We start from the raw sequence: 24,505 nt of genomic DNA on the forward strand, positions 1-24,505 counted from the left end.
GCAATCACTGGTTGAGCGGCACTCGACCATCTACAAGTACCGATAGACCCTTCTGTTACCTGTCGCACGCCACAGTCCGTCATCATCCATAGCCTGCATAATGAGATAGGTATGGGGATATCATATCCAGCCCTGCAATCTCCCACGCGGCGATACGTCATGCCCCCCGTCCCTCGTCTCCATCCAATCTTGCCCTAAGAAAAGCTGACACCTAACGGGGCGGGACCTCCAATTAAACTCGTGGGCACGGGCATTGTGTGGCTTGATCAATTCTCCGAGATGAAGTGGACCCAGGCATGATCTCATCCGCGCGTCCAGACAATCCGATCCATTGTCTGCCCATGTCCGGCCAAGTGCCAGTGCCAGTGCCAGGGACAGGGCCAGCCAGGGACAACGACAGGGGAAGTGGATCTGTCACTAAGTTTGCAGCATAGTCACTCATTCTGTCGGCCAGGACAGACAGCGAGAGTGAGCAAAAAAAATATTCACTCTACTGATTCTCTTGCGAGTCCGCAGCCAGAAGCGCAAGCGCACCTTTATACCCATCGCCCATGCAGCCATCATGCATGCGGCCTGCCAACCACCAAAGCTGTACCACGTCCCGTGCCCTAACGCTACACCTATACGACATGCCAACATTGTCACTGCGATTGTCAACACCACTCATCCCTGCACGACCTGACGCAATGATGATCCATGAATTCAGCGTCCACCCATCGCAATGCTTCCTCCCCCACCATTAACCCCGAGCCAGCCTCGAACCCTCGGCCGAAGAGTGGATGTGGATCCGCGATGATGAGGACGGCATTTGCACCCACTCCACTTCTCCTCCACCGGGCTCTGTCCCTGTCCAGCCCCAGTCTGTAGTCTGCTGCAGTCTGCATACGAAGAACAGACATCCCTGCAGGATCCCTTCCCCCCGATGTGACGCGTAGGGCTTACCGGTCGTCGAGCTCAGCTCTCTCCATCCCCAGCTCGTCGCGCATGACGTAGGTGGATAAGAGTCCCCCATACAGCTCTCATCATCATCATTATGATCATGATCGTCATATCTTGGAGGAACACAGAGGCAACATAAAAAGGGGATGGAGGTCGAGGATGGCTTGGGTTGGATTCTAGATTTCAGAATTGTTTTTCGCGCACAGCTACGATTGTACATTAGTTTACGGTTTGACGACTGCTACTATCTAATTACCACCACCACCACTACGACTACTACTACTACTACGACTTAGTACCCCTCGATACAATACTCTGATACGATACATTGACGACCGACTTGTTGCTCTGATCACGATACGATACCACTTACCATACTTCTGTATCGACACGCAGTTGCCTAATCGAGCCATCGAGACGTGACTGCCCTATCCAGACAGACAAGATCACCACATCTTCACTTCTTCACATCTACCACGCAACTACTCCTGCATCTCAACTACCTTCAACTCAACTTAACCTTCTCAACTAAGCTACACCAACCCATCCATCCAACTATCCCCAACAATACACCCCACCATGTCCTCCCCCTTCACCAGCAAAGTCTCCAAGCTGAACCTCAGCCCCGACTCCCGCAAGGGCACCCCGCCCAAGCTCCGCCACCAGAAGTCCGGCACCACCGAGAAGACCGAAGAGGAAGATCCCAGCGTGCCCTCCACCCCCACCCCGAAGGGCAAGTCGGCTCCCCGCCAACAGTCCGAGCAGCGCGACTCCCCCGTCCCCAAGCCCAAGGAGGGTAGCGGACGGGCTCAGTCGCAGGCTTCGGCCTCCGCGTCGGGCTCCCGCGCGCAGAGCCGCGTAGGAAGAAGCGAGAGTGAAGCTGGCGGACAGCAGCAGCAGCAGAAGGAAGAGCCTCAGGAGGAGCAAGAGCCCCAGGAGGAGGAGCAGCAAGAGGAAGAGGAAGGGCAGGAGCAGCCCACTCCCAGTGTCAACGGCGGTCCCACCGAATCCCACCCCGAGCATCTCGATCTCTCCGTCTTGAAGGGCTTGGAGGTCGGTGAGGATGGTTTGATCCATGATCAGGATGGTAATGCCATTGGCCGCTTGGTCGAGGGTAAGTCCGAGGATCTGGTCGGATATACTGTCGGTGACAATGGCGAGATCCTCGATGAGGATGGCGATTTGATTGGTATTGTCGATGTTTTGGCCGAGGCGTTCCAGAACAAGGATGCTGATGGTGTTGAGGCTAGTCAGCTCGGCGAGGATGAGCAGGAAGAGGATCAGGAGCAAGGCCAGCATGATCAGACTAACGGTATTGTGGATGAGGCTGCCGATACCGTTGGCCAGGCTGCCGACACTGCTACTGCCGCTGTGAACAATGTCGCGGACCTGGCTGGTAAGGCTGTTTCGGAGTCTGGGGAGCTCAAGGATGATGCTGGCCAGACCATCGGTAAGCTCGTCGAGGGCCAGCCGGAGGAACTGGCTGGTAAGGTTCCCAACGAGCAGGGAGAAATTCTCGGCGATGACGGCGACGTTCTTGGTCGCGTCGACGTCGCTTCCCAGGCTCGCGAGGCCGCGGGAAGCGCCGCCGGGTCCAGCAAGAAGGCACCCACTGAAGCAACCGAGCAGAGAGGCAGTGTCGCCCCTACAGATGCTTCCAAGGCTTCCGGCTCCGCCGCCGGTAGTGCCGCGGACAAGTCCAGGGCTGCCTCTGGAACTCAGCCCGAGGAAGACCAGAGCACTGTCGGCCCCAAGTCGACTGCCGACAATGTCTCTGCCGAAGAGCTCACGCCTGAGGATGCCGTCGGCGAGAAAAAGTCAGAGGCTCCGGGCACTGAAGCCGACGAGGCTAAGGAGACCGTCGCCGAGAAGTCGGAAGCCCCGGGCTCTCAGGCCCCAAGATCCGAAACCGCTGGCACTGAAGCCGACGAGGCTAAGGAGACCGTCGCCGAGAAGTCGGAGGCCCCGGGCTCTCAGGCCCCAGGAACCGAAGCCGCTGGCACTGAAGCGGAGGAAGCTAAGGAGACCGTCGGTGACAAGTCCGAGGCTCCCGGCTCACAGGTGGCTGGCACCGAGGCCGAAGAGGCCGAAGAGGCCAGGGAGGCCCCCGAGGATGCCGCTGAAGCTGCAACCGAAGGGGTGCCCGAGAGTGCTCCCGAGGGCACCGCAGAAGAAAAGTCCGAGGCCGCTCAGGAGGACGCCCCCGAAGAAGTCACCGAAGAGGCTGCGGAGGAGGGTAAGGAGGAGAAGCAGCTTCCTCCTCTATCTTCCTTGGAAGGCCTGCGATGCAACAAGCTGGGCAAGATCATCAACCCAGCCACCGGCAAGCCCGTCGGTGAGTTGATCGAGGGCGATGCGAAGAAGCTTGCTTCTCTCGGCGCTCAACTTGACGACAAGGGTCAGTTCTGGGACAACCGCGGCAACGTCATCGGCAAAGCCCAGACTCTCGCCCCTGAGGAGTACCCCGATGAGCCACCTTTCGCCGGTCTGGAAGGCCTGCACGTCGTCGAGGACGGCTGGGTCGAGGACCAGAACGGTAAGCGTGTTGGCAAGATCGTCGATGGCGACGCCAAGAAGGTCCTGGGTCGCCCCGTTGATGAGGACGGCGATGTGACCGACAAGCACGGCAACGTTATTGCCAAGGCGGAGTACTACGAAACTCCTGACGAGGAGCCCGAGCCCGAGCCCGAGGCGATCGACCTCTCCAGCTTGGAGGGTCTCACCCCCAACAAGCTCGGGTACGTCATCGGCCCCAAGGGCGTTCCCATCGGTCGTGTTGTTGAGGGCAACCCGAAGGAGCTGGCTGGTAAGGAAATCCACGACGGCCAGATCTATGATGGCCCCAAGCCTATCGGACGTGTCGAGCTCATCCCCGAGAATGAGCGCGAGAAGAAGCCCGAGGGACCGTTTGCCGGTCTCGAGGGTCTCGTGGTCAACAAGGATGGCTTTGTCGAAGACGACGAGGGCAACATTGTTGGCAAGGTCATCGAGGGTGACGCGAAGAAGCTCCGTGGACGCGCTGTGGATGAGGATGGAGACATCATCGACAAGTTCGGTAGTGTCAAGGGCCGCGCCGAGCCCTACGAGGTGCCCGAGGAAGAGAAGCCTGAGGAGGTGGATCTTTCTATTCTCGAAGGCAAGACCGTCAACAAGGCCGGCATGGTGGTTGACGGGCAGGGCAATGTCTTCGGACGTGTTGTCTCTGGCGGAAAGGGACTGACCGGCCGCAAGGTTGATAAGAAGGGTCAAATCTGGGGTGACGATGGTAAGGTCATCGGTCAGGCCGAACTTGTCCCTGGCGCTGAGGAGCAGAAGCCCGAGGGTCCGTTCTTTGGCTTTGACAATGCTGTGGTTGGAAAGGACGGTGTGGTCACCGATGGCACCGACCGCATCATCGGCCGTGTTATCGAAGGTGATGCCAAGCGCCTGCAAGGGCGCAAGGTCGACGAGGATGGAGAGATTCTCGACAAGAACGGCAACTCCATTGGCAAGGCCGAGCGCTGGGAGCCGGAGGAGAAGAAGCGCAACATCAACCCCATGGCTGGCCGCAAGGTCAACAAGGAGGGTGAGGTGCGCGATGCTGACGGCAACCTCATCGGCAAGCTGACCTCGGGTGATCTGCCCTCGCTGATTGGCAAAGAGATCGATGACAATGGCTATGTTGTGGACAACGATGGCAACAAGATTGGAGAATGCACCTTGATTGAAAACATTCCTGAGCCTGAGCCTGAGCCTGAGGAGCCCCAGGAGGAGGTGCAGGAAGAAGAGCCCGGTCCATCCCCTGAGGAGCTGGAGGCTCAGAAGAAAGAGCAAGAGGACCGACAGCTGGCGAAGAAGATGAGCGCCATTGTCGGATCCACCTTGGACCGTCTTCGTCCTATCTGCAAGATGATCTCTGAGGTAAGAATCACCCCCGGAATGATGAGATAAGTGCCCTTGCTAACGGCTCCCAGCACGTTGACAAGGCAGACCGCACCCCGAAGGAGGAGCTAGACGAGGAGCAGCTGGTTAAGGATGTCAAGCCCCTCCTCGAAGAAGGTGGCCAGATCCTGCAAGAGTGCAACGGCGCCATTCGGGCCCTCGACCCCGATGGCCACGTCGCCGCCACTGCCAAAGCACGCGCTGCTTCCCACGAGGCGTCTCCGGAAGAGTATGCGCTGGCCGACCAGCTCAAGGAGCTCACCGACACGGTGCTGCGCACTATCGACAACGGCAAGAAGCGCATTGCTGGCATGCCTCACGCGAAGAAGGAACTCAACCCTCTCTGGGGCCTGCTCAGCGAGCCTCTCTTCCAGATCATCGCGGCCGTCGGTCTGCTGCTGAGCGGTGTGCTCGGCCTTGTCGGTCGTTTGCTCGAGGGACTGGGGTTGGGTCCCTTGGTGAAGGGTCTGCTCGGTGGATTGGGACTTGACAAGTTGCTCAGCAACCTGGGGCTAACCTCCCTGACAGACGCCCTGGGTCTGACTGGCCGCAAGAAGAAATAAGGGTTGGGCGCCGAACCATGGTTTTGTCGCGATCTTATATCTTCTTTTCCTCTGCTTAGTGTGTATTTGTGATGACGAGTCTGATACCTGTAATGTTAGCTTGATGTGTACAATTTGAATGTCTTTGAAGTTTATGGTTGGAAGATTATGGCTTATTGAAGATCCATGAAGTAGAGATCGACATGCTCGCCCAATCGATGCTTGATGGCAATACTGGCTCCGTCGTGATATCTCTTCGGATCACAGAATGAGCAGAACGGCCAGTGGACCCTACAGTCTGCATTCGTCTCCATCTTATCGCATCCTAGCGATTCGTGCATGGACGAATGTGCTCCGAGCAGATGATACGGGATGGAGTTGTCGTGGATTCCCTGTGTCTACGGGTAGGCCATTCTTGGTATTGAACAATTGGATTATTGACTCCGTAGTTAGTGATAACTATAGATAGACTATTTAAGTAACCGGGAGAATACCCCTTGACGCCTTACCCCAAGAGTAATGATAACAAGGCAAGGCAAGACAAGCAAGCAATGCGTCTATTTCACACATCTAACTCCCAAAGAGACCTACCTAGATCTAGATATCATTCAAGACGCCACCCCCTCCTAAACACCATCCGAGACTGATTCTATAACTTATTTTTCGCTCACTCACCTCCCCGCTTCCCCACCACACTTCCCGGGGTGCAGCTCTCACAGTGAGCTGCATACACACACACACACACACACACACACACACACACACACACATCATGCAATATTCATAATTCGTTTCAAGTCGTGAAGCGATAGGGGTTTGACGAGGTAATCATCGATGCCGGCGGCGAAGGCCTGCTGCTGCATTTCGCTCGAGGCCACGCCCGTCACGGCCATGATGGCCGTGCGCGGGCGGGCGGTTTCCTCCTCGTATTCCCTTATCTTGCTGGAGGATTCGATGCCGTCCATTACGGGCATGGAGATGTCTATTTTTGGTTCTTGGTTAATACTGGAAGGGAAGAAGGGAGGACTGGGGCGATGCATACCCATGAGGATGTAATCGAAGCGTTTCGGGGACGCTTTGAATTTCTCGAGGGCGATGAGGCCGTCGGTGGCGGTTTCGTAGCTGCATCCAATCTTACGCATGAAGGTTGTTAGGATCTGGTGGGGAGGGTTTGTTAGCGGGATGGTTCTCGTCTGTCTGGTGGTTGTCAGGGGTAGGTCCGCGTACCTTAATGTTGATGTCGTTGTCGTCGACTATCAACACATGCAAGTCGTTTTGTCGCGACGCCCTCGTCATGTCGGGGGCGAATTCGGAGACGTTCTCCCTCACTACCGGGGGCGACTCGGATCCCTTCGCGAGAGCGAACGCATCTGACAGGCTGCGTCCACGTTGTGCACCGGGAAACGGGCCGACAACGTAATCCTGCTCCATGAAGGGGGTATTTTGGCGGGATTCGTGGATTCTTCGCAGGGCTTGGATGATCTTCCGCGGACCGATACTAGGTTCTGTCAGTATGCGACCCTCTAGTAGATAGTGGATAGACTTACGGTTGTGGAATATAGATCACGTCGGAGCCTTCAATGGTGAGATCTGTAGGAAGAGATACCCCCTGCTCCCCGATCACAACGACTGTGTTGAACTTCAGTCGGGTACCCCCCTTTTCATGCAGCGCTTTCAACGCCGATTCCTCAATTACACCGATGTCTCCGCTCGACTTATCTATCGAATCCGCGAACGACAGCATCCATCCCGGCTGACTCAACAGCACATTGCTCAATGCGCTGCGAAGAGCCAATTTGCGCTTTGCCTCCGGCCGCAGCAGTCCGCCTGGGGCTTGTCTCAAGTCTGCATATGCATTCAACCCGACCAACGAAACTCGGGTTATCGAGCTGGGAATAGGTTCGGGCGGCGCGAATTTCTCCGCCACGAAATCCAAAGGCACATATACGTCGACCTGAGTTCCGACGCCGATAGTACTCTTCACATCAACCTCCCCTCCTAGATAGGTCACCACCTGGTTCACCACGCTCAAGCCCAGCCCTACACCTTCAGTTAAGATATTTTTTTGTGCAAAAGGCTTGAAGAGCTGATGCTCGAGAAAGTCAGGCGAGATTCCGCACCCGGTGTCGGTAACGGAAAAGTGTGCGAAGACCTGCTTTGACCCTACATCTCTCTGCACCTTTTTCGCGAGTGATATCTCAATATATCCCGACCGGGTGAATTTGAAGGCATTGCCCAGTATGTTCATAACGATTCTGCGCCAGCCGCCAGATAACGATTGAATATTCCACGAGCCGAGATCTTCGATTTGAACGATGACGGACAGATCATCAGGATTGCTGGTCTTTGTAGCCCCACTTGACATAGCTGTGCCCGTCTGCAAGTACCGTCCCGCAATCTTGGAAGCATTGATCAACGACCGATGGCCGACATACAAAGAATCAGCCACATCCTCGATGAGCGTGTCCAACTCGAAATCGGTCATCAATCTGTCCAATACGCTTGCGGTGCCTCCAGTTCTCTTGTGCGCAAGCGTCAGATTGTTGATTTTTGTGAAGTCAAGCCTGGAAAAGTCAGTAGAGTCGGGTGGCACGAATGAGGAATCTTACAAATGGTTCATCGTGTCTAGCAACGTCAGACCGCACGTCTCAATCATAGTGACCATATCCTGCTGAGCGGACTCCAATCCCGTCGATTGCAGGAGCTCTGTGCTTGTGAGCATGCCGTGCAATGGCGACCGCAGTTCATGGCTAACTGAGGAGAGCAGATCCGACTTGGACTTCTCAGTCGCCGTCCACTCAAGTTGACAATACTTGGACACAACTGAGTCGCCAAACGTTTTCAAGAAGTGAAGATCATCCTGGTCAAACAAACGCTGATCATCACACGTCCATATCAAGGTTCCAGCAAGCCAGCGCGATCGGTTCCAGTTCCAGAGGGGTAGAAATATGAAGGACCGAGCTTCGGGAAATGTTTGTGTCAACCGAGACTCAACCGACTGGCGCAAGGTGACTTCGCTCTCCTTCCGCGATTGGCTGTTGCGCCTGCACCTGAACGAATTTGGAGGTGAAAGACCGACCGACTGCGGCGAATTGAAGATTTCTCCATATGGACACGCGTTGAAAAGATCATGAAACAAGCCTTCTGTCAATGCTGGTCGCAACGAGCTCTGGTTGCTCTCAGTCGCTCTGATGGATGTGGCGAGTCCCAGAGCTTCGCAAGACCTTTCAGCCCATTGTCCATGGGAGGAGAGACTCGGTGAGCGACTAGATACACCCAGGTCACTATCTCTGGAGAGTATGTCCCAGTCGCCTACGCTGGCGGTTGAGCCGCTAAATTTAAGTTAGCTAGCTAGTCGACAGAGAGGGGACTTTACACCGTACCTGCGCGAATTGGTCCGGGATGCATCCACAAAGATGACCCCATCTAATCCCATGCACTCTTGTAACAAAGTACTAGCACGAGCAAACAGTTGCAATGTTTTCTCGCAGGCGGCTGACTCCGGCACAATCACCAGTTTGTTCGGGTCGTCCGATCGTTTCCTGGAACCTTGCTGTTCCCAGGGTGAAGTTGGCTGGGTGTTGCCGGAGGCCCGATGCTGGAAGAAGGACGACTCCTGGGGAGTTTCCCGCTGTCGACTCGAAGAGGGCGAAACTTCGCGAGTACTTGTAGACGAGACTGACAGACGACCAACATCCGGCACATCCAGCGACCGGGGAGAAACTCTGCTAGAGGCGATACTCTTCCGGCGATTGCTCCAGTCGGCATTTTGTGCACTGGACTGTCCTTTGGAGAAAGCCGTGAGGCCAGTGAGCAGCCGGTCCGCCTGAATGTGGCGGCGTGCAGCCCTGACAGTTTCCAGGTGGTTTGTTACTGACTTCGAAAGGTCGTGAAGCGCCGTCAGCTCAACTTCGCCAAAAGACGGCCGAGCTTGGTCGTCTACAGCACCATATGTACCAAGAATCTCTCCAGATGAGCTGCGTAGGGGAACCTCCACATAGAATCTGGCATGGGGGTGCTGTTTGATGAAAGGGTGGGAGTTGACGTCGATCTGCGCGGCAATGTCCCGGATGATGTTATTGCATGCGTCCTCCGCAATTCCAGGGCTGCCGATGGTTCCGCCTTCGCCAAGGCGTAGACCTAGGGTCATCATGCCAAGGACAGATGCCTTGTTGTCCGTCAAATTGGCTGACCCTGCTTCCGCGATGATCTGCGTCTCCCCGTTCTCGAAAGAGCCCACAAACGCACATTTGCAGCTCAATTGATAGACACCGAGCTGACAAAGAGCGGACAGGGTCGAGTCTGGAGTCGGGCAAGGCTCCGATGAGCTGTTCCGCTCGTCGCCTGACGACAAAGCAGACAGCGGCTGCGGCAGGCCATCCGTTCGGTCTAAAGCCTGGAAGCTGAACACCCTGCTCGGACGATTCAGTTTGTCAGTATAGCTGTACCGCGAAGTGCAACAGAGGAAGAGAACAAACTGTACGAACGGAGATCGACAAGAGGAAGAAATACGTACTTCGTCTGATCTGGAGCCATCGAGGGCAGAGCTAGAACGCCGCTATTCGCAATAGCTGAAGGCTAGAGTCTTTATGGCATTGCAAGCGATCGTACGAACTCATCCGAAGACTCCGGTGGATGTAGGATGGGGAGAAGGACGAACGACAGGGCACGGAGAAGAGTGGTTATATCGTGGGAGTAGGGGCCGAGATAGCCGTAGAGGTAGTAAGGTGAAATAAAGTTGAGAAATTGGCCACCCTTTGGAGGTGAACAGGAAACTCCCCCAGCAAAGTGGGCGAGGGAGTGGAGATGGTGCGGAAATGGGTCTAGATCATCCAGCGTCTCCGCTCATACGGTCCAGCTTGGGTAAGGGGATCATCGACGGCTCCAAAGAGCTCAATGCGTTTGCTTTCTACCTGGTCAATTCCCGGGAACGACCGTTGATGATCCACGGTCCGGACATGACGACTCTGAGCGCATGATACGGCCGAAAAGCTTCCTGTGGGGGGAATTCGGCCCCGAATTTTCGCCTGCGACTGGTGCAGGAGAATTGTGTGGTTATCGATCGGAGAAACGTCGCGAGGTTGTTTGGGGGGGAAATAGTTCCCCGAGCGGGTTCGGGAGACGATAAGCTGGGATCGTGGAGATTGCGCGAGAGAGGATGGTGGGATTGACTGGAAGGTTGGATGGATGTAACTGTGCTTGCAAGAAATCTGATGAAGGTAGAACCTTAGCGAGAACTCCACTATTTTCTTTATCGATAGAGTTGTGCACGATGTAACCGGAAAAGGTAAAGAGACAGGAAAAACTGGAGGAGAGAAGAAGAGGAGAAGAGAAGAGCAGGAAAGAGAAGCGATCCCGATTCCCGCCCGTGCCGGCCTGCTTGCCTGACTGGGGCCTCACTGGGGCCTGACTGGGGTCTGACTGGGGCCTGACTGCCTGCCTGCCTTAAACAAGTTCAAGTAAGTTCCAATCTTGCCAGATTTTTCCGCTTTTGGTATCCCGGCCTCAGGCAGCCTCTCTACGATTACATACTCAGGATTACTCATGCTCACTCCAGGCTTGGGGCGATCAGTCAAGTGTTGAGGCAAGTATGTATGGTAAATGGGCGGAATAAAGTACCTTGAATCAGTCCACGGATTGATGCACTCAGTACAAGAGGCCAATACTATTCCGTACATATCAGTGAAACTGCTAATATCTAACAGAGTCCTAGTCGAGCACTATGCTTGGGTGAAAAGTACGCAACAGCTCGAGTCTCTCGCCCGGAAGACAGAATTCAAAAGTGAGCTATCATCGTGAAGGTGGGACGATGCAGCGGAGGGCCCGCTCTTCGCGTCTGGAAGCACTTTGCGTCAGATTGAAGTACAGTCTTGTCCTTTTCGTCGTTCCTTGACAAATTAAAGAGCCCGACCAACCACCACACCCCGAGTCACAGATCAATTTGTGATATCCAAAACCGAGTCCAGCTACACAATATGGCATCTCTGAGGGCCGAACTGGACCATTGTACCGGATGGATGCCGGCGCGGATCGAGACCTGAAACCTGCGCTACCGCCCGGTTTGCCCGCAGCCGCGATGGATGTATCATCGCCGGGTATCAGCGCTAGGCTGACCTGCCAGCTCGAATCAGGAAAGTGGTTCGATCCTTTCAATGTATCACGTCCAGTAAGAGCCTGTATCAATCCTTGGCGAGGTTGGCCAAGTCACTGGCAGAGTAGAAGCCGATTGCTCCCAACGGAGCTATTCCAAATCTTGTGCACTCAGGGCTCAATCGAATATGTCTAATTGTGTCTTCCGCCCGTAGATTCTCGCCCAAGCACCGCAGAGGAATGAAATCGCATGTCACAGACGCAGATAGTCAGAATGACCAATCATGCACAAAAAAGGCCCTTCAAAACACCATCGGGTCTATATTCGCGTTAATTGAGAAGAAAGCCTCCAGATCCATCGTGGAGAAATCAAAATCCCAGCCCATGTCGGATTGGGTGAAATCCAGAAGATCATCCCCACTTCCCACACTACTGCTGGGTATACGTATGCCATCCTGTAAAGAGTTCCCTTGTAGATCAGACAACATGGGGAGCGCCCCCGCCGCCGACGGATCGCCAGGCGCAGCCATAGGCATGGGATTCTGCTCTGGGTTGAGAACCTGTGTGGGATATCGTCGTAGTTTGACGGGTGATGTGTGTCCGTAATCATATACCTGGCTTTTGGTCGTCTCGGGTGCTACCCATTCGTACGACGGATGGAGTTTCCTCAGTACTGTTTGAATCGCGGTGATGGAGCTCTTGATCGGATCTCCGGGTCGCATCAATGACATCCCCTGCACGGCAGCATGGATCCAGGGAAGGTGCGTGGCCGCGAGGTTTTCACCATGCATGAGGTCGTATATGAGCGCAAAAGATGAGTTGCCCAGGAAGTACCCATGATACCGCAACTCCTACGATACGGTCAGCGCTCCCCAATTTCCTTGGCTGGGATCCAGGGGAGAACGTACCCTGACAAGTTCATTGCACGCCGATGCTTCGTATAGTTGATGGATAGTACGGCACGCAGCGCTGAGGGCTTGGTTGCAGGCTTCATTGAGCCAGGAGGGGATTTCTGTAGGTCGTTTGGTACTCCTGGTCTGAGTTGACCTCTTCATATCCTGCTGCCATCGGCCACGGAAAATAAGAAATGGTCGAAAGGTCAGAAGAATAGTGTGATAGTACACTGAAACCGTCAGCACTCGCCGCAAGGTTACTATAACACAGGTGTCTCACGGGTTGTCAGGATAATCTGCCGTACTCCAAGACTTCCTGGCTGAGCACATTTGTCCAACCCAAACCCCAGTGCTTGCCGCATCAAGGTATCAAACCCACGGAGTTCATCAACGATGGATCTCGCGATTCTCCACATTTGCAGTAAAGACTCATGGCGGCGGCCGTACATCTCACATGCTGATCGAGCCACGATCTTGCCCAGGCTGGTGAGGACCCGCAAGAAAGGATCCTCGGGTGGAGCTATACTGACCTCCTTCAAAGACAAAGAACATGGCCGTCCAAGATGAAAGCACGTCCAGCTTGTTGCTAATATCAGCCTCGTGTGATGCTCGACACAACGCCAGAAAAATCACTTACACTTCGTAAAAATAGACAGACCAGAAAGTGGCACGTCGTTCTTCGGTGCTGTCGGCGGCATCTCCACTCTCGTTTGGGGCTTCTTTGTGCAGACCAGCCGAAATAGCCTTCCGTGCGGCTGTACCCATTAACAGGAATGTCGAGTTGGGCCGGCCCTGTTCACTTTGGTAATGAGCGTGCTAGGAAAATAGGTCAGTGTCGCCAATTGGGATCTACGAAGCAAGATACTTATCATGATGAGAGCTAGTTGTATTGTTTGTAAGTTCACGACATCGTCCAGCGAATGCGTGGACATCTTGACGCGGTCGTATAGCGTATCGCCCCAGCTATGATGTTGGGTAGCCAGCGCGCCAATCGCCATTGCTACGAGCAGAATTGACTGCGCCCCTTTGTCGGGGCGAGCCTCAGGCCCTTGACCATACAGTTTTTCCAATTGGTGATAGAACTCTTCTTTCGGCCAAACAGGGGACAGATTGTATAAAGTCACCAAGAAACGTTCGAGAAAGATTTTGGCCAGATCATAAGGCAGAAATAGCAGCTGGGAGTCCAGGCCCGTGGCTGACTTGTTCGCATCATGATTGTCGGTGGGCGTGCCAAAGAAAATCCGACGGAAGCTGAACATGTCCAAGCCCGCTCCGGCTTCCTCGACCTCGCCTGGGGGCCGTTCAGCCTCGGCCGAGTGGTTATTCGCCACCAAGCCTCTGTAGACCTCGTGCATGAGGGCAAAGTGCGAGGTCGAGCCATAGTACAGCTGGACCTTGCATGAGGGCGATGTCATGTGCGTGGCTGACACACTATTGTTAAAGTTCATATTGACGGATGGGTTTCGCCGACGGGGCTGCTGTGCGAGACCGGGAGACAATTGCCGCATAGCGCTACCTTCGTCGGGCCGAGTGGCCCCATTGGGACCCAGTTCATCATTTTCGGGCCTCTCCTGATACTGATATCTCTTCTTGCGCTGGCGGATGACATCGCGGTAGATGCACGGGGTCCGACGCACTTGACAGGTTTTGCAGGGGTTGGCTCCGTTACATTTGATCTTCCGTTTCCTGCACTCCTGACAGGCCTTGGCGATCCGCCAGCCCGTTGGTTGCGACGGGGACTCGGCGTCAGCCATTTGGCACTGGGCAGTGTGGCAGCTCAAATGTGGCCCTGACAGATCTTGAATCTGTGCTTCATGGAGATAGAAGGATGGATGTTTTCTTCATGATGCGTCATTGGGCGCCAGTCGGAGAGATCGGATGTAAGTCACGTGGATTAATCCGTTATTCCGAGCTTGATCCGCTCTAGTCCCTGCATCTCAGTTCCTCCCTAGTAGACTATTGTTGGCACTGCATTTCTCTCCAGCCTTCAAACGAAGTCGACTGACTACCTTAGTCTCTCTTTGTTTCCCTCTATGTGACTGGGTATGATAGCCTGTGGTAAGTATTCAATGTGGTGGTAGGCTTTCGATTATTGTTTTGATTGGTCTCAAAATATATATTCGTTATCTTGATCGACGAGGAGCCTGTCAACGACTCCGACTCATTCTTACCAAATGTTCGTACTAGGTGTGCAATGTCTACTATCTTTCCCGGTGATTTACCGCGAACTGCTTCGAGCTTGGTGCTCGTTAAACCACCACAAATAGTGTAAGCCATCAAGCCTCGGATACATGAGTGAGAAGAGGAAAGACAGAGCGGAGGTAGGTTCTACCCTTGAAACCTTGAAGCAAGCTTGGCAGGAAGTGGAAGTGTCTCGATCAGAGAGGAAATCTAGACGAAGTCGACTTCTGATATTCTGACAGGTTCAACGCCACGGCGGAGGGCCTGGCTGCCATCGCGAGAGTTTCTTGGCAACGCCACTCCTCTGAAAGAACCAACTGCCCCCTCTCCTTTTGCCCGGGGGCCATCGCTTGAGTGTGCAAGCCATTGTTTGTACGACCAGCTCGGATTTTCCGACCAAAGGCAAGTCATCGTCTCGTTGTACCAATTTCCCCCTGATGTATCTGTGTCACACTGCCAACGCCTACCAGGCTCTCTGTACGGTATGAATCGAGTTTTCCATCAGTCATTCACTCAAAATCATTTACCACCAAAAGCACGAAGACTGACTGGTCACAGATCCTCCAGATAGAGCATCGTATGCCTCGGCTGTTCCATCCGTGGAGCTTGCGAAGTCTCACTGGTTTATCCTCAAACCATCTGCCGAGAAGCAGTTCCCGCAGACAAATACCAGCAGTCAGGTCTTGGCCAGTCCGGGGTTGCGGGGTTGGGAAGATTGCGGGGAAAGCTGCCTTCCCTTCTTTACTCGTCGGCTATCTGTCTATGCTTCATGCAAACCTTGATATTCTCCCCGAGACCTGATTGGTATCAAGGGGCTGGCTTCAATATATCCAGCCGTCATGGCCCCGGGGGGAAGTCACACGGCTGGAAGTCCCTGGACACGTGGAACGCCCTTTCACTGGGCGGAGGCTCTTGGGTCCTCGTAATGAGGTGCTTGGGGGAGCGATGATAAGAACCGCACATCGTAGCCGAAGCCAGACACAACCATGACGCGGACATCCCGACCATCTTCTCCCTTCTTAAAGTTCAGGTGAATCCAAGGTCTGCTACCGCTGCATTCACGTCGGCAGAGAGATTCGGGAATAATAGATCTCGCAGCGCACACACCAAAGTTATAAATCGCTGTGATTGTGGCTGTTGTTGTGGGTTGTTGAGACACAGGATCTACGCACCTCCTCCCTCATCACAGTCTACAGACACAGTCAGCTCCCGCGATGCAAGACAATCCAGTGGGTTCCGAGAAGGGTCTCTCTCAACACCACGAAGACATCTTCACCCAAGATGCCTCCAAAGCGGCTGGTCAAGGCCTCGCAGCCACCGACCAGTATGGCAGGGCTTTGATTGAATTCGACCGTGTAGCGGAACGTCGCCTGCGACGCAAGATCGATTTCTGTATCCTCCCCACCGTCTCGCTCATATACCTATTTTGTTTCATCGATCGAGCCAACATCGGTACACACTCCCTCTAATCTTAAGATAAATTCCCATCACTAAACGCTTGGCATTCTAGGAAACGCCAAGCTTGCTGGTTTCGAGAAAGACCTCGGCCTGACAGGCTACGACTACAACGCCGTCCTTTCAGTGTTCTACATCTCCTACATCCTCTTTGAGATCCCGTCCAATATCGCCTGCAAACTGGTCGGTCCAGGCTGGTTCCTCCCTGCCCTGACCGTTGCCTTCGGGATCTGTTCGCTGGGCACGGCGTTTGTGCACACAATCCACAGCGCCTCCGGCGTGCGCTTCCTCCTCGGGATCTTCGAAGCCGGAATGATGCCCGGTATCGCCTACTACCTCTCACGGTGGTACCGTCGCCGCGAGCTCGCCTTCTACATGTCCTTGTACATCGTCATGGCGCCCCTCGCCGGTGCCTTTGGAGGGCTGCTCGCCTCTGCAATCCTTACCCTCGACAACTTCGGCAGCCTGCACACCTGGCGCATGATCTTCGCGATCGAAGGCATTATCACGATCGGGCTGGGCCTCCTAGCCTTCATAACCCTGACCGACCGCCCCGAAACCGCACGCTGGCTCACACAAGAGCAGAAAGAACTGGCGATCGCGCGCTTGAAATCCGAACGCGTCGCAACGACCGAAGTCCTCGACAAAATGGACAAAGCGAAGACGCTGCGCGGGATCTTCAGTCCCGCGACACTAACCACGTCGTTCATCTTCCTGCTCAACAACATCACAGTGCAAGGGCTCGCGTTCTTCGCGCCGACGATCGTGCGCACGATCTACCCGCACAACAGCGTGGTGTCACAGCAGCTGCACACGGTGCCGCCGTACGTAGTCGGCGCGTTCTTCACGGTGCTCTTCCCCTTCCTGAGCTGGCGCTTCGACCGACGCCTGCCGTTCTTCGTGCTGGCCCCGCCGCTCATGATCACGGGGTACATCATGTTCCTGGCGAGCGACGACGCGCACGTCCGCTACGGCGCAACGTTCCTGATCGCAGCCGGCGCCTTCAGCTTCGGCGCCCTGTGCAACGCCCACGTCGCCAACAACGTCGTCTCCGATACCGCCCGCTCGTCCGCCATCGGCACTAACGTCATGTTCGGTAACATCGGCGGCCTGGTCTCCACCTGGTCGTTCCTGCCCTTCGACGGACCCGACTACCACATTGGCAACGGCCTGAACCTGGCTACCGCCTCCATGACCTTGATTCTGGGCGCGCTCATGTGGGCCTGGATGCGCTGGGATAATCGCCGCCGCGAGAAGGTCGATGTCGATCGTGCGCTCGCCGATCTGTCACAGCAGCAGGTGCAGGATCTCGACTGGCGGAATCCCGCGTTTCGGTGGAAGATGTGATTTGCTTGCTGGAGTAGGTTTAGGGGGTAGATGGAAGGGTGCTTGGCGTATTCTTTGTTGGCTTCATGTATCTATGACTTTATTGGGTAGATCATGTTCTAGGAAGTGAATAGCGCTAGGTACAATAGTCTTTGTTTGAATCTAATTTAATCACGGTAAGATGTTGACGTCTCAGGTTGAACCCATGGTCGATCTACGTGCTAGAAGCCCATGGTATACCCTGTAAGCCGTATATGGTACATTCGCTATATATTAATGATGATCTATCAAAATCTTTTGAATCGTGTATGTCTTCGTCTTTTGAATCGTGTACGTTTTCACTTCGTGAGTCGTGTATGTCTTCAGCCCGTGTACGCCTCCCAAGAAGTACAGCACAGCACCTTCTCTATCCTTTCATCACCCTTCAACGCCCTTACTTTACTCCCAAAATCTATATCTAGATATCCTTCCTCGCATACCGACTGTGCTTCTTCCTCAACGTCTCCCCATACTATCCGAAGCACAAAAGTCAGCATCAACCCTTCCAACCACAAACCCCGAAGGGAAATAGAATAAGAACTCACCTTCATCAACACCCACGGAATCGGGATAAACACGATAGACAAGAACGCCAACGTGGAACTCGCCCAATTAACACCGAGATTCTTATACATCGCCGAAGCGAACAACGGGAATCCGGCGCCGAACGCCGAGCGGAAGAGATCGTTACCGGCCAACACGGACGCCGCGTAAGTCGGGTAAGCGTCGGGGAGGTAGTTCAGCACGGGATTGAAGAGGAGGAAGGCGCCGATGGAGAAGAAGCCAGAGCCGACGATGGGCATGATCCAGTGGATATCTGGGCGGGCGCTCCAGCCGAACCAGAAGAGGCAGATGGGGATGCAGCAGCCGCCGACGATGGCGGGCGGGAGGCGGGCTTCCGGGGCGACGTTGCCGTTCTCGTCGAACTTGGGCTCCAGGTACTTGTACATCCACCAGTAGTAGGGCGGGATGGTGAGGACGGCGCCCGTCAGGATGCCGATGAAGGCTAGCCCTTCTTGGCCCAGGTTGAAGCCGTAGATCCCCTCGAAGACGATCGAGAAGGACTCGAACCACACGTACAGGAGCCCGTAGATGAGCGCGATGTAGAGATTGAGCAGGAAGACCATTGGTTCGAGGAAGTTGAGCGTCAACGGGCGCACCAGCGTGATCATAACCAGCTCGCGGCCCATCAGACCCTCGCTTTCAATCTCCGGCTCGCTCTTCAGGTTTTCTCGTCCTGTGAGTTTGCGGAGCCGTCGCGCCCGCCGGTACAGGATGTTGGCTGATGAGGTCTCGGGCAGCAGGAAGATTAGCAGCACCAGCGAGAACCCCGACAGCCACATCAGCTCCCAGATTGTCCAGGTCCAGCCTTTGGCTTGCGCTGCGAAGCCGCCCACCAACGGCCCGATGACGGGCCCGCAGACCGCGCTGATGCCCCAGATGCCGATGGCGTAGGCGCGTTTGGCGGGTCGGAACATGTCGGAGATGGTTGCGCCGCCCTGGTGCGGGTTAGTGGGCGACGACGAGATTGGAGAGGAAGAAACGTACGGTGGCCAAGGCGGGAGAGCCGAAGAAGCCCGTCAGGAACCGGAACGCCAGCAATGTGCCCAGGTTTTTGGCGAGCGCCGTCGGCACCTGCAGGCAGACAAAGATGATCAGGGTCGCGATGTAGACGGGGTTACGTCCAACCTGGGGGATTTCGCTCATGGGCGACCAGATCAACGGGCCCAGTCCGTATCCCGCCACGAAGAGCGTCAATCCCAGCGTCGCGACCACCTGACTGATCTGGAATTCTTTGGTGACGGTCACAATTCCCGGGGTGAAGATGGAACTTCCAATATAGACACTGAAGGTCAGGAGGCAAATCTCCAAGGTAACGAAGACCTTTTTCCACAGCGGCCAATTCTGGGGGTTCTAGACAGGATTAGGTTGGCATGTGTGCAATATGCATGTAGATGGATACACACGCACCTCTTGGTCGTTGTCGTCCCACCAGTCGATGACATTGACGTCTTTGCCTTTCTCGGGATTGATTCGTACGCCCGTCAAGCCTTGGAAATTGTGACCTCTGTGTTCCCAGGCCGTTGAGGGGATTCTCGACATGTGTTCGCGGGGCGAGTGGTGGTCTTCGTCAGGGACTTTGATGGCCGAGTCTACTCGACCCCCGTGCGCCATCTGGCCGGACTTCTCCAAGCTGATATATCGTTTCCATAGTGAGGAGTCTCTCTCTTCGGCATACCGAAAACATCGGTTTCTAGTGAGGATGCGGATTGCATGGCCAAAGACGGAGTCTTGCAGGAGAGTAGCCGCCATTGCGCTAGAAGGACGATCACGATGGTATGAAGACCCTGAAGATCGTCCCACCAGGACCCTTTGGTCGGGGCCTTTTTATAGTAGAACCCGAGTTCATGACGATGATACCGGTCTGGGAGTCGGAGAACGAGTCATGGACCGGTGAAAAAGGCCGGATTGTGCAGCAGAAGAATGATGTAATTGGGGGGATGATGTAGCGATGAAGAAGTTGCGACGGTTTGACAACTCCACTTTGCTTGGTTTGTCTGGTTTGTATCACTCTCCAGCCTGCTGATAAACTTTTCCCAATCCATCCATCATCTCTTCTTTACACTTCACATGTTATGCAAAGCTTTTTGAATCGAGTCTATCTCTTACTGCCCCCGATCTTCGGTACTTGGCATGTGCCGGTCTGCCTGTCCGTCTGTTTGTTCCTCCCGGATCTCAGCCGCGCCTTGTGATAAGCGGGCCACTCCACTAACCCTAAAAAGAGCAATAAGCTGCTGATCGCCCACCATGAGCTGACATTTCCAAGGGAAGATGGTTGCATTCCAGCTCTCATGACCCGCTACCCCCCAGTCCCACGCTTTACCCCATAATTTCCCCGGTCAACGGAGAATTCCCCAGGTTTGTGCCCTTCTATCTACCCATTTGCTCGGAAATCTTACGCGGAAGTTGACCGAACTTCTCCCAGCCAAGTCTATTCACGCGAGTTCCCCGCCTGTTGAGGCATCAGTCTTCTCCATTTCCGGGGAAATGTCCTTGCAGTCGGCCTACCGTCCCTCCACGACAACGCGGGGGATTGTGCGTTGGCCAGTCAGACACAGCCGGCCGGTGATTCCATTGATAAGCTCGCCGTGAAAACTCGGACTGTCCACAGGGGACATTCCAGTTTCCATGCACGGCAACCTGCATTTCCTCCTCTAGACCACTCAATGAGAAAGCCGTTCTGGTCACACGCTCGACATGATTCGCTCTCCTCGTTCACAAACTTTTGGTCCTTTCTGACGCCCCCCACGCTATCGTTGTTGGTGTTTTACAGGCCGCTCGGAGTTCATCCGCCCTATGGTCCCTATATAAACCTAAGCGTGACGCACTTCAGCTGTGTTTGAATCACACCTTTCCCTCTCAACGGTCCTGCAGCTGGTTTAATTCGTTCCTACCCAGCACTGTGAGACAGCTGCGCCACAATGGCTGGCTCCAAGAAACCAGTCAACATTTTCCGTCTGAGGAACCTCGGCGACCCCAAGGAGATCTTCAACTGGAAATTATGGTTTGCCGTCCTCTCTTTCGGCCTGATGGGCGCTGCTCGCGGTGTGGACGAGGGGTTGATCTCGGGTGCTTTCAACTCTCAAGATTTCAAACGAACCATCCATTACAGCTCGTATAGCGCGGTGGAGCAGACCAACATCAAAGCTAATGTATCGGCCATGGTGCAAATTGGCTCGGTCGGTGGTGCTCTCTTGTAAGTCTCCTAGCCCAGCCAAAGTGCACCTATCGCTCATACTTCATGAACCTCAACAGCGCCTTTGTTGTTTGTGACCGCATTGGCCGTATCTGGGCAACTCGTCAGCTGTGTGTTCTTTGGATCATAGGCATTGCGATCTTCATGGGAGCCAACGGCAATCTGGGAGCGATCTACGCAGGGCGCTTCGTGGCCGGATTGGGCGTAGGGCAGACGGTCGTCGTCGGTCCCGTCTATCTGGCAGAAATTGTGAGTGTCTTGCAGGTATTGATTGTGAACTTGACTAACCCTTCAAAGGCGCCTGCATCTATCCGAGGCTTGTGTACCTGTGTCTTCACCGGTTTCGTCTATCTCGGAATTGTCCTCGCCTACTTTACCAACTACGGCTGCCAAGTCAACCTCGGAGACAACACACATAAGCGATGGGTGAGTGCTACCACTATGTGCCTGGCCACGACCTCGCTAACAGACCACCAGGAAATTCCCACGAGCTTACACATCATCTTCGCTGGCCTGATCATCATTCTCTCCTTCCTCCAGTACGAGTCCCCGCGATTCCTCATCAAGAAAGGCAAGCCGGAACAAGCTCTGCGTAACCTCTCGCGCATCCGTAACCTCCCTCAAGACCACGAGTATGTCGTGCGAGAGATCACCGCCATCCAGCAAGCCCACCAAGCGGAGCTCGAAGCCACGATGGGCGCCGGATGGTTCGGGATCATCAAAGAAGCTTTCCTGATCCCTAGCAACCTCTACCGTCTCTACCTCGCCGCGATGGCGCAGCTTCTATCACAATGGTCCGGCGCCGGCTCGATCACGCTCTACGCGCCCGACCTCTTCAAACTCCTCGGCATCACCGGCTCCAACGAGTCTCTCCTTGTGACCGCCGTGTTCGGTATCGTCAAGCTCGCGGCGGCCATCATCTGCGCGCTCTTCCTGGTCGACGTGATTGGCCGCAAACGCGCCCTGCTCCTAGGAATCACGCTGCAAGGCATCGCGATGATCTACATCGCCGCCTTCCTAACAGACGTGCCGAAGATGGGCATCGACGACTCTTTCGTCCTCCCCGAGTCCAAGAAGGGCATCAGTCGCGGCGCCATCGCCATGATCTATATCTCGGGTGTGGGCTGGGCGCTGGGCTGGAACTCGATGCAATATCTGCTGACCGCCGAGCTGTTCCCGCTCCGCATCCGCGCGCTGGCCACCTCGGCGGCCATGACGCTACACTTCGTCAACCAATACGGGAACTCGCGCGCGGTGCCGAACATGCTGCTCAGCACGGGCGACGGCGGCATCACGCCCAAGGGCACGTTCTGGTTCTTTGCGGCGGTGACCGTGCTCGGGGGGCTGTGGGTGTGGTTCAGCGTGCCCGAGACGGCGGGTCGCAGTCTCGAGAGTATGGATCGGTTGTTCGAGTTGCCGTGGTACAAGATTGGGCGGTATGGCAATCGCGATGCGGAGCAGAGGGACTATGCGGTGGATGAAAAGCACGAGCAGGCGGAGGAGCAGTTTGGGACGGTGACGCATGAGGAGCGCGCGGATGCTTCGGCGAGGGTTTGAGCCTGTGGTTGGGTTGATAAGGTGCATAGGGAGTAGATTCTTCTTATTGATCTAGCTATTCTGGTTAGTCACTAGAAGAAGAGCCGCTTTGTCGGAGTATCAGCTTCGTCAACTGCTCATTGTCCTTGTAACCATCCATGGCTTTCTCCCTCCAAGCCTCCCATTCCAACTCCCCATCCGCCTCCAACGCCCTGCGCAGCCCTTGAAAAAGTCCCTCGAAACCATCCAAATCAGCGAGATCATATCCACAACAAAGTTAAACAGATGAACAATCCTTCCCTGTCTTACTATCTCCGCGAGGTCGGACTGTCCTTTATCTTCCAGTAATCGCGCGAACTCCCATTCATCCTCACCAGGCTCGATTACTCCGTCGTAGAAGTCAGCCACGGGAAGCAGGAAGACGGGGGAATTGAAAGCCACTGAGTTGGAATCAGTATGCGCCCATTCCCAGTCGACTATTCCAGTAACAATGTAATCATCGTCAACGAGGATGTGATCTCCTTTATCATCGGCATGTTTCAAGTAGAAGCGCCCGTCGTCAAAGTCAGGGCGGGAGCAGACCTTTGGAATATAGTCCAGGAGTGAGCGATGGGTCAAAAAAGCGTCGATTGGCCGCGTGGCATAGCATTCCCCCTCGATAATGAGATCGAGCGTCAGTTGGATGCATGCCACCAGAAAATCCTTTCGGGTGGTAAAGAGCCCAATGGGTCGCATCTGTGAGTCCAGATAGTCAGTCAGTGACTCCCGTGCAAAAGGGCCCGACATGATCAGTTCCTGGTTGGTCCAACGAGCCCATCAGAGCGAAGGGGCGTGTCTGCAGTTCAATAAAAATATCTGCCAATTGACTCATGACTTTATTCCTTTACACCTTGGTCGCAAGCGACCAACGCAGAGACTTCCCAGGCATCTTCTCCATGAGAATATATTCCACCCCGACAGGGCCTGGTTTCAGACTTCAATCGAAGACTGTCGGAGCAGGGACCTTTGTCCTGCTCAAGAATTGCAGGGTGGCGACCTCACTGCGCATGATGTATCGTTGTAGGTCCGGGGGTGGAGAGGTTGCATTGGACCTTCGGATACGTGCAAGCCAGACAACTCCATCCTGAAACTGGATTTCGATGTGATAATTCATGCCTCCCATGACCGAAGACTACGTCGATCGATCCTACTGGAGTTCCTTGGATAGGAAGCAAGATACACCCCCACGCAGGTGGCTGGCCCGGGCAAGAAGTGCAGCAACGTCGATTTTGTTCAAAAGGTTGGTGACTTCTTTGCGTTCAGCTTCTTGAGCCGCAGGTTCATACGATTCGGCGTTCTTGCAACGAAGGGGTGTCAGTGGTCCAGTTCTCTGATATTGCTACAATCTAGCTTACCTCCCATCTCGGACACTTGTGATAATGCTGGTCGAGGTGGGTAGCGCAGAGATGGCGGTTGCAGATAATGCAATCTCCGTCCTTACGGACGGAAGGTTTGTTGCAGTGTTCGAAATCACAATTCCACATCGCATTTGGTAGCATCGTCTCTCAATCCAAATCCCCGTCGATCAACGCAGCTGGTTTCATTCCACCGTCACTCTTGGCCAAGACCTCGTCAGGCTCAGTACGTGCTTCGCAGTCAGCACTAGCGCTTAGTATAGTAAGTAGCCTTAGGCTCGATCAGTCTGCCCCCCTTTCTGCTTTTTGCACATACTTAGTTGCTGAATGGCTTAGTAGTTTAGTAGCTCCCACAGTCTAGAAATTTCCTGCTGAGGTTCGTTCTCCAGAGATCCGACTTGCCCGAGCGTGGGCCGACTCGAGAACCGACCC

At 54.7% G+C, this 24,505-nt stretch overlaps 7 protein-coding genes across 7 annotated transcripts; 3 read left to right on the forward strand and 4 right to left on the reverse strand.

The window, feature by feature from the left end:
• Positions 1-1,518: 1,518 nt before the first annotated feature.
• BO97DRAFT_365844 (LEA domain protein) lies at positions 1,519-5,435 on the forward strand (the record flags this gene model as incomplete). The annotated part of the gene is made up of 5 exons (XM_025692592.1): positions 1,519-1,813; positions 1,904-2,178; positions 2,266-2,682; positions 2,980-4,839; positions 4,893-5,435. The coding sequence occupies 5 exons, from the start codon at positions 1,519-1,521 to the stop codon at positions 5,421-5,423; spliced, it is 3,378 nt and encodes a 1,125-aa protein (XP_025553241.1). The 3' UTR covers positions 5,424-5,435.
• A 737-nt stretch (positions 5,436-6,172) lies between these two features.
• On the reverse strand, positions 6,173-9,938 carry BO97DRAFT_423004 (sensor histidine kinase/response regulator; the record flags this gene model as incomplete). The annotated part of the gene is made up of 7 exons (XM_025696842.1): positions 6,173-6,384; positions 6,445-6,559; positions 6,630-6,900; positions 6,950-7,966; positions 8,012-8,734; positions 8,786-9,814; positions 9,919-9,938. The coding sequence occupies 7 exons, from the start codon at positions 9,936-9,938 to the stop codon at positions 6,173-6,175; spliced, it is 3,387 nt and encodes a 1,128-aa protein (XP_025553242.1).
• Positions 9,939-11,794: 1,856 nt separating this feature from the next.
• On the reverse strand, positions 11,795-14,139 carry BO97DRAFT_341333 (Zn(II)2Cys6 transcription factor; the record flags this gene model as incomplete). Its single annotated transcript, XM_025691635.1, has 5 exons — positions 11,795-12,343; positions 12,401-12,615; positions 12,666-12,964; positions 13,023-13,201; positions 13,291-14,139. The coding sequence occupies 5 exons, from the start codon at positions 14,137-14,139 to the stop codon at positions 11,795-11,797; spliced, it is 2,091 nt and encodes a 696-aa protein (XP_025553243.1).
• Positions 14,140-15,780: 1,641 nt separating this feature from the next.
• Positions 15,781-17,368, forward strand: BO97DRAFT_341144 (putative MFS transporter; the record flags this gene model as incomplete). The annotated part of the gene is made up of 2 exons (XM_025691626.1): positions 15,781-16,018; positions 16,077-17,368. The coding sequence occupies 2 exons, from the start codon at positions 15,781-15,783 to the stop codon at positions 17,366-17,368; spliced, it is 1,530 nt and encodes a 509-aa protein (XP_025553244.1).
• A 219-nt stretch (positions 17,369-17,587) lies between these two features.
• On the reverse strand, positions 17,588-19,699 carry BO97DRAFT_387447 (MFS transporter; the record flags this gene model as incomplete). Its single annotated transcript, XM_025693596.1, has 4 exons — positions 17,588-17,858; positions 17,932-18,885; positions 18,935-19,300; positions 19,358-19,699. 4 exons carry the CDS (start codon positions 19,697-19,699, stop codon positions 17,805-17,807), a joined length of 1,716 nt encoding a protein of 571 aa, XP_025553245.1. The 3' UTR covers positions 17,588-17,804.
• Positions 19,700-20,868: 1,169 nt separating this feature from the next.
• On the forward strand, positions 20,869-22,700 carry BO97DRAFT_476852 (putative MFS quinate transporter; the record flags this gene model as incomplete). The annotated part of the gene is made up of 4 exons (XM_025700510.1): positions 20,869-21,143; positions 21,203-21,392; positions 21,441-21,569; positions 21,621-22,700. 4 exons carry the CDS (start codon positions 20,869-20,871, stop codon positions 22,698-22,700), a joined length of 1,674 nt encoding a protein of 557 aa, XP_025553246.1.
• Positions 22,701-22,764: 64 nt separating this feature from the next.
• BO97DRAFT_433219 (uncharacterized protein) lies at positions 22,765-23,832 on the reverse strand (the record flags this gene model as incomplete). Its single annotated transcript, XM_025697585.1, has 5 exons — positions 22,765-22,914; positions 22,953-23,414; positions 23,464-23,560; positions 23,597-23,642; positions 23,721-23,832. The coding sequence occupies 5 exons, from the start codon at positions 23,830-23,832 to the stop codon at positions 22,765-22,767; spliced, it is 867 nt and encodes a 288-aa protein (XP_025553247.1).
• Positions 23,833-24,505: the final 673 nt, after the last annotated feature.

Source organism: Aspergillus homomorphus, assembly GCF_003184865.1.
Source record: "Aspergillus homomorphus CBS 101889 unplaced genomic scaffold BO97scaffold_10, whole genome shotgun sequence".
NCBI lineage: Eukaryota > Fungi > Ascomycota > Eurotiomycetes > Eurotiales > Aspergillaceae > Aspergillus > Aspergillus homomorphus.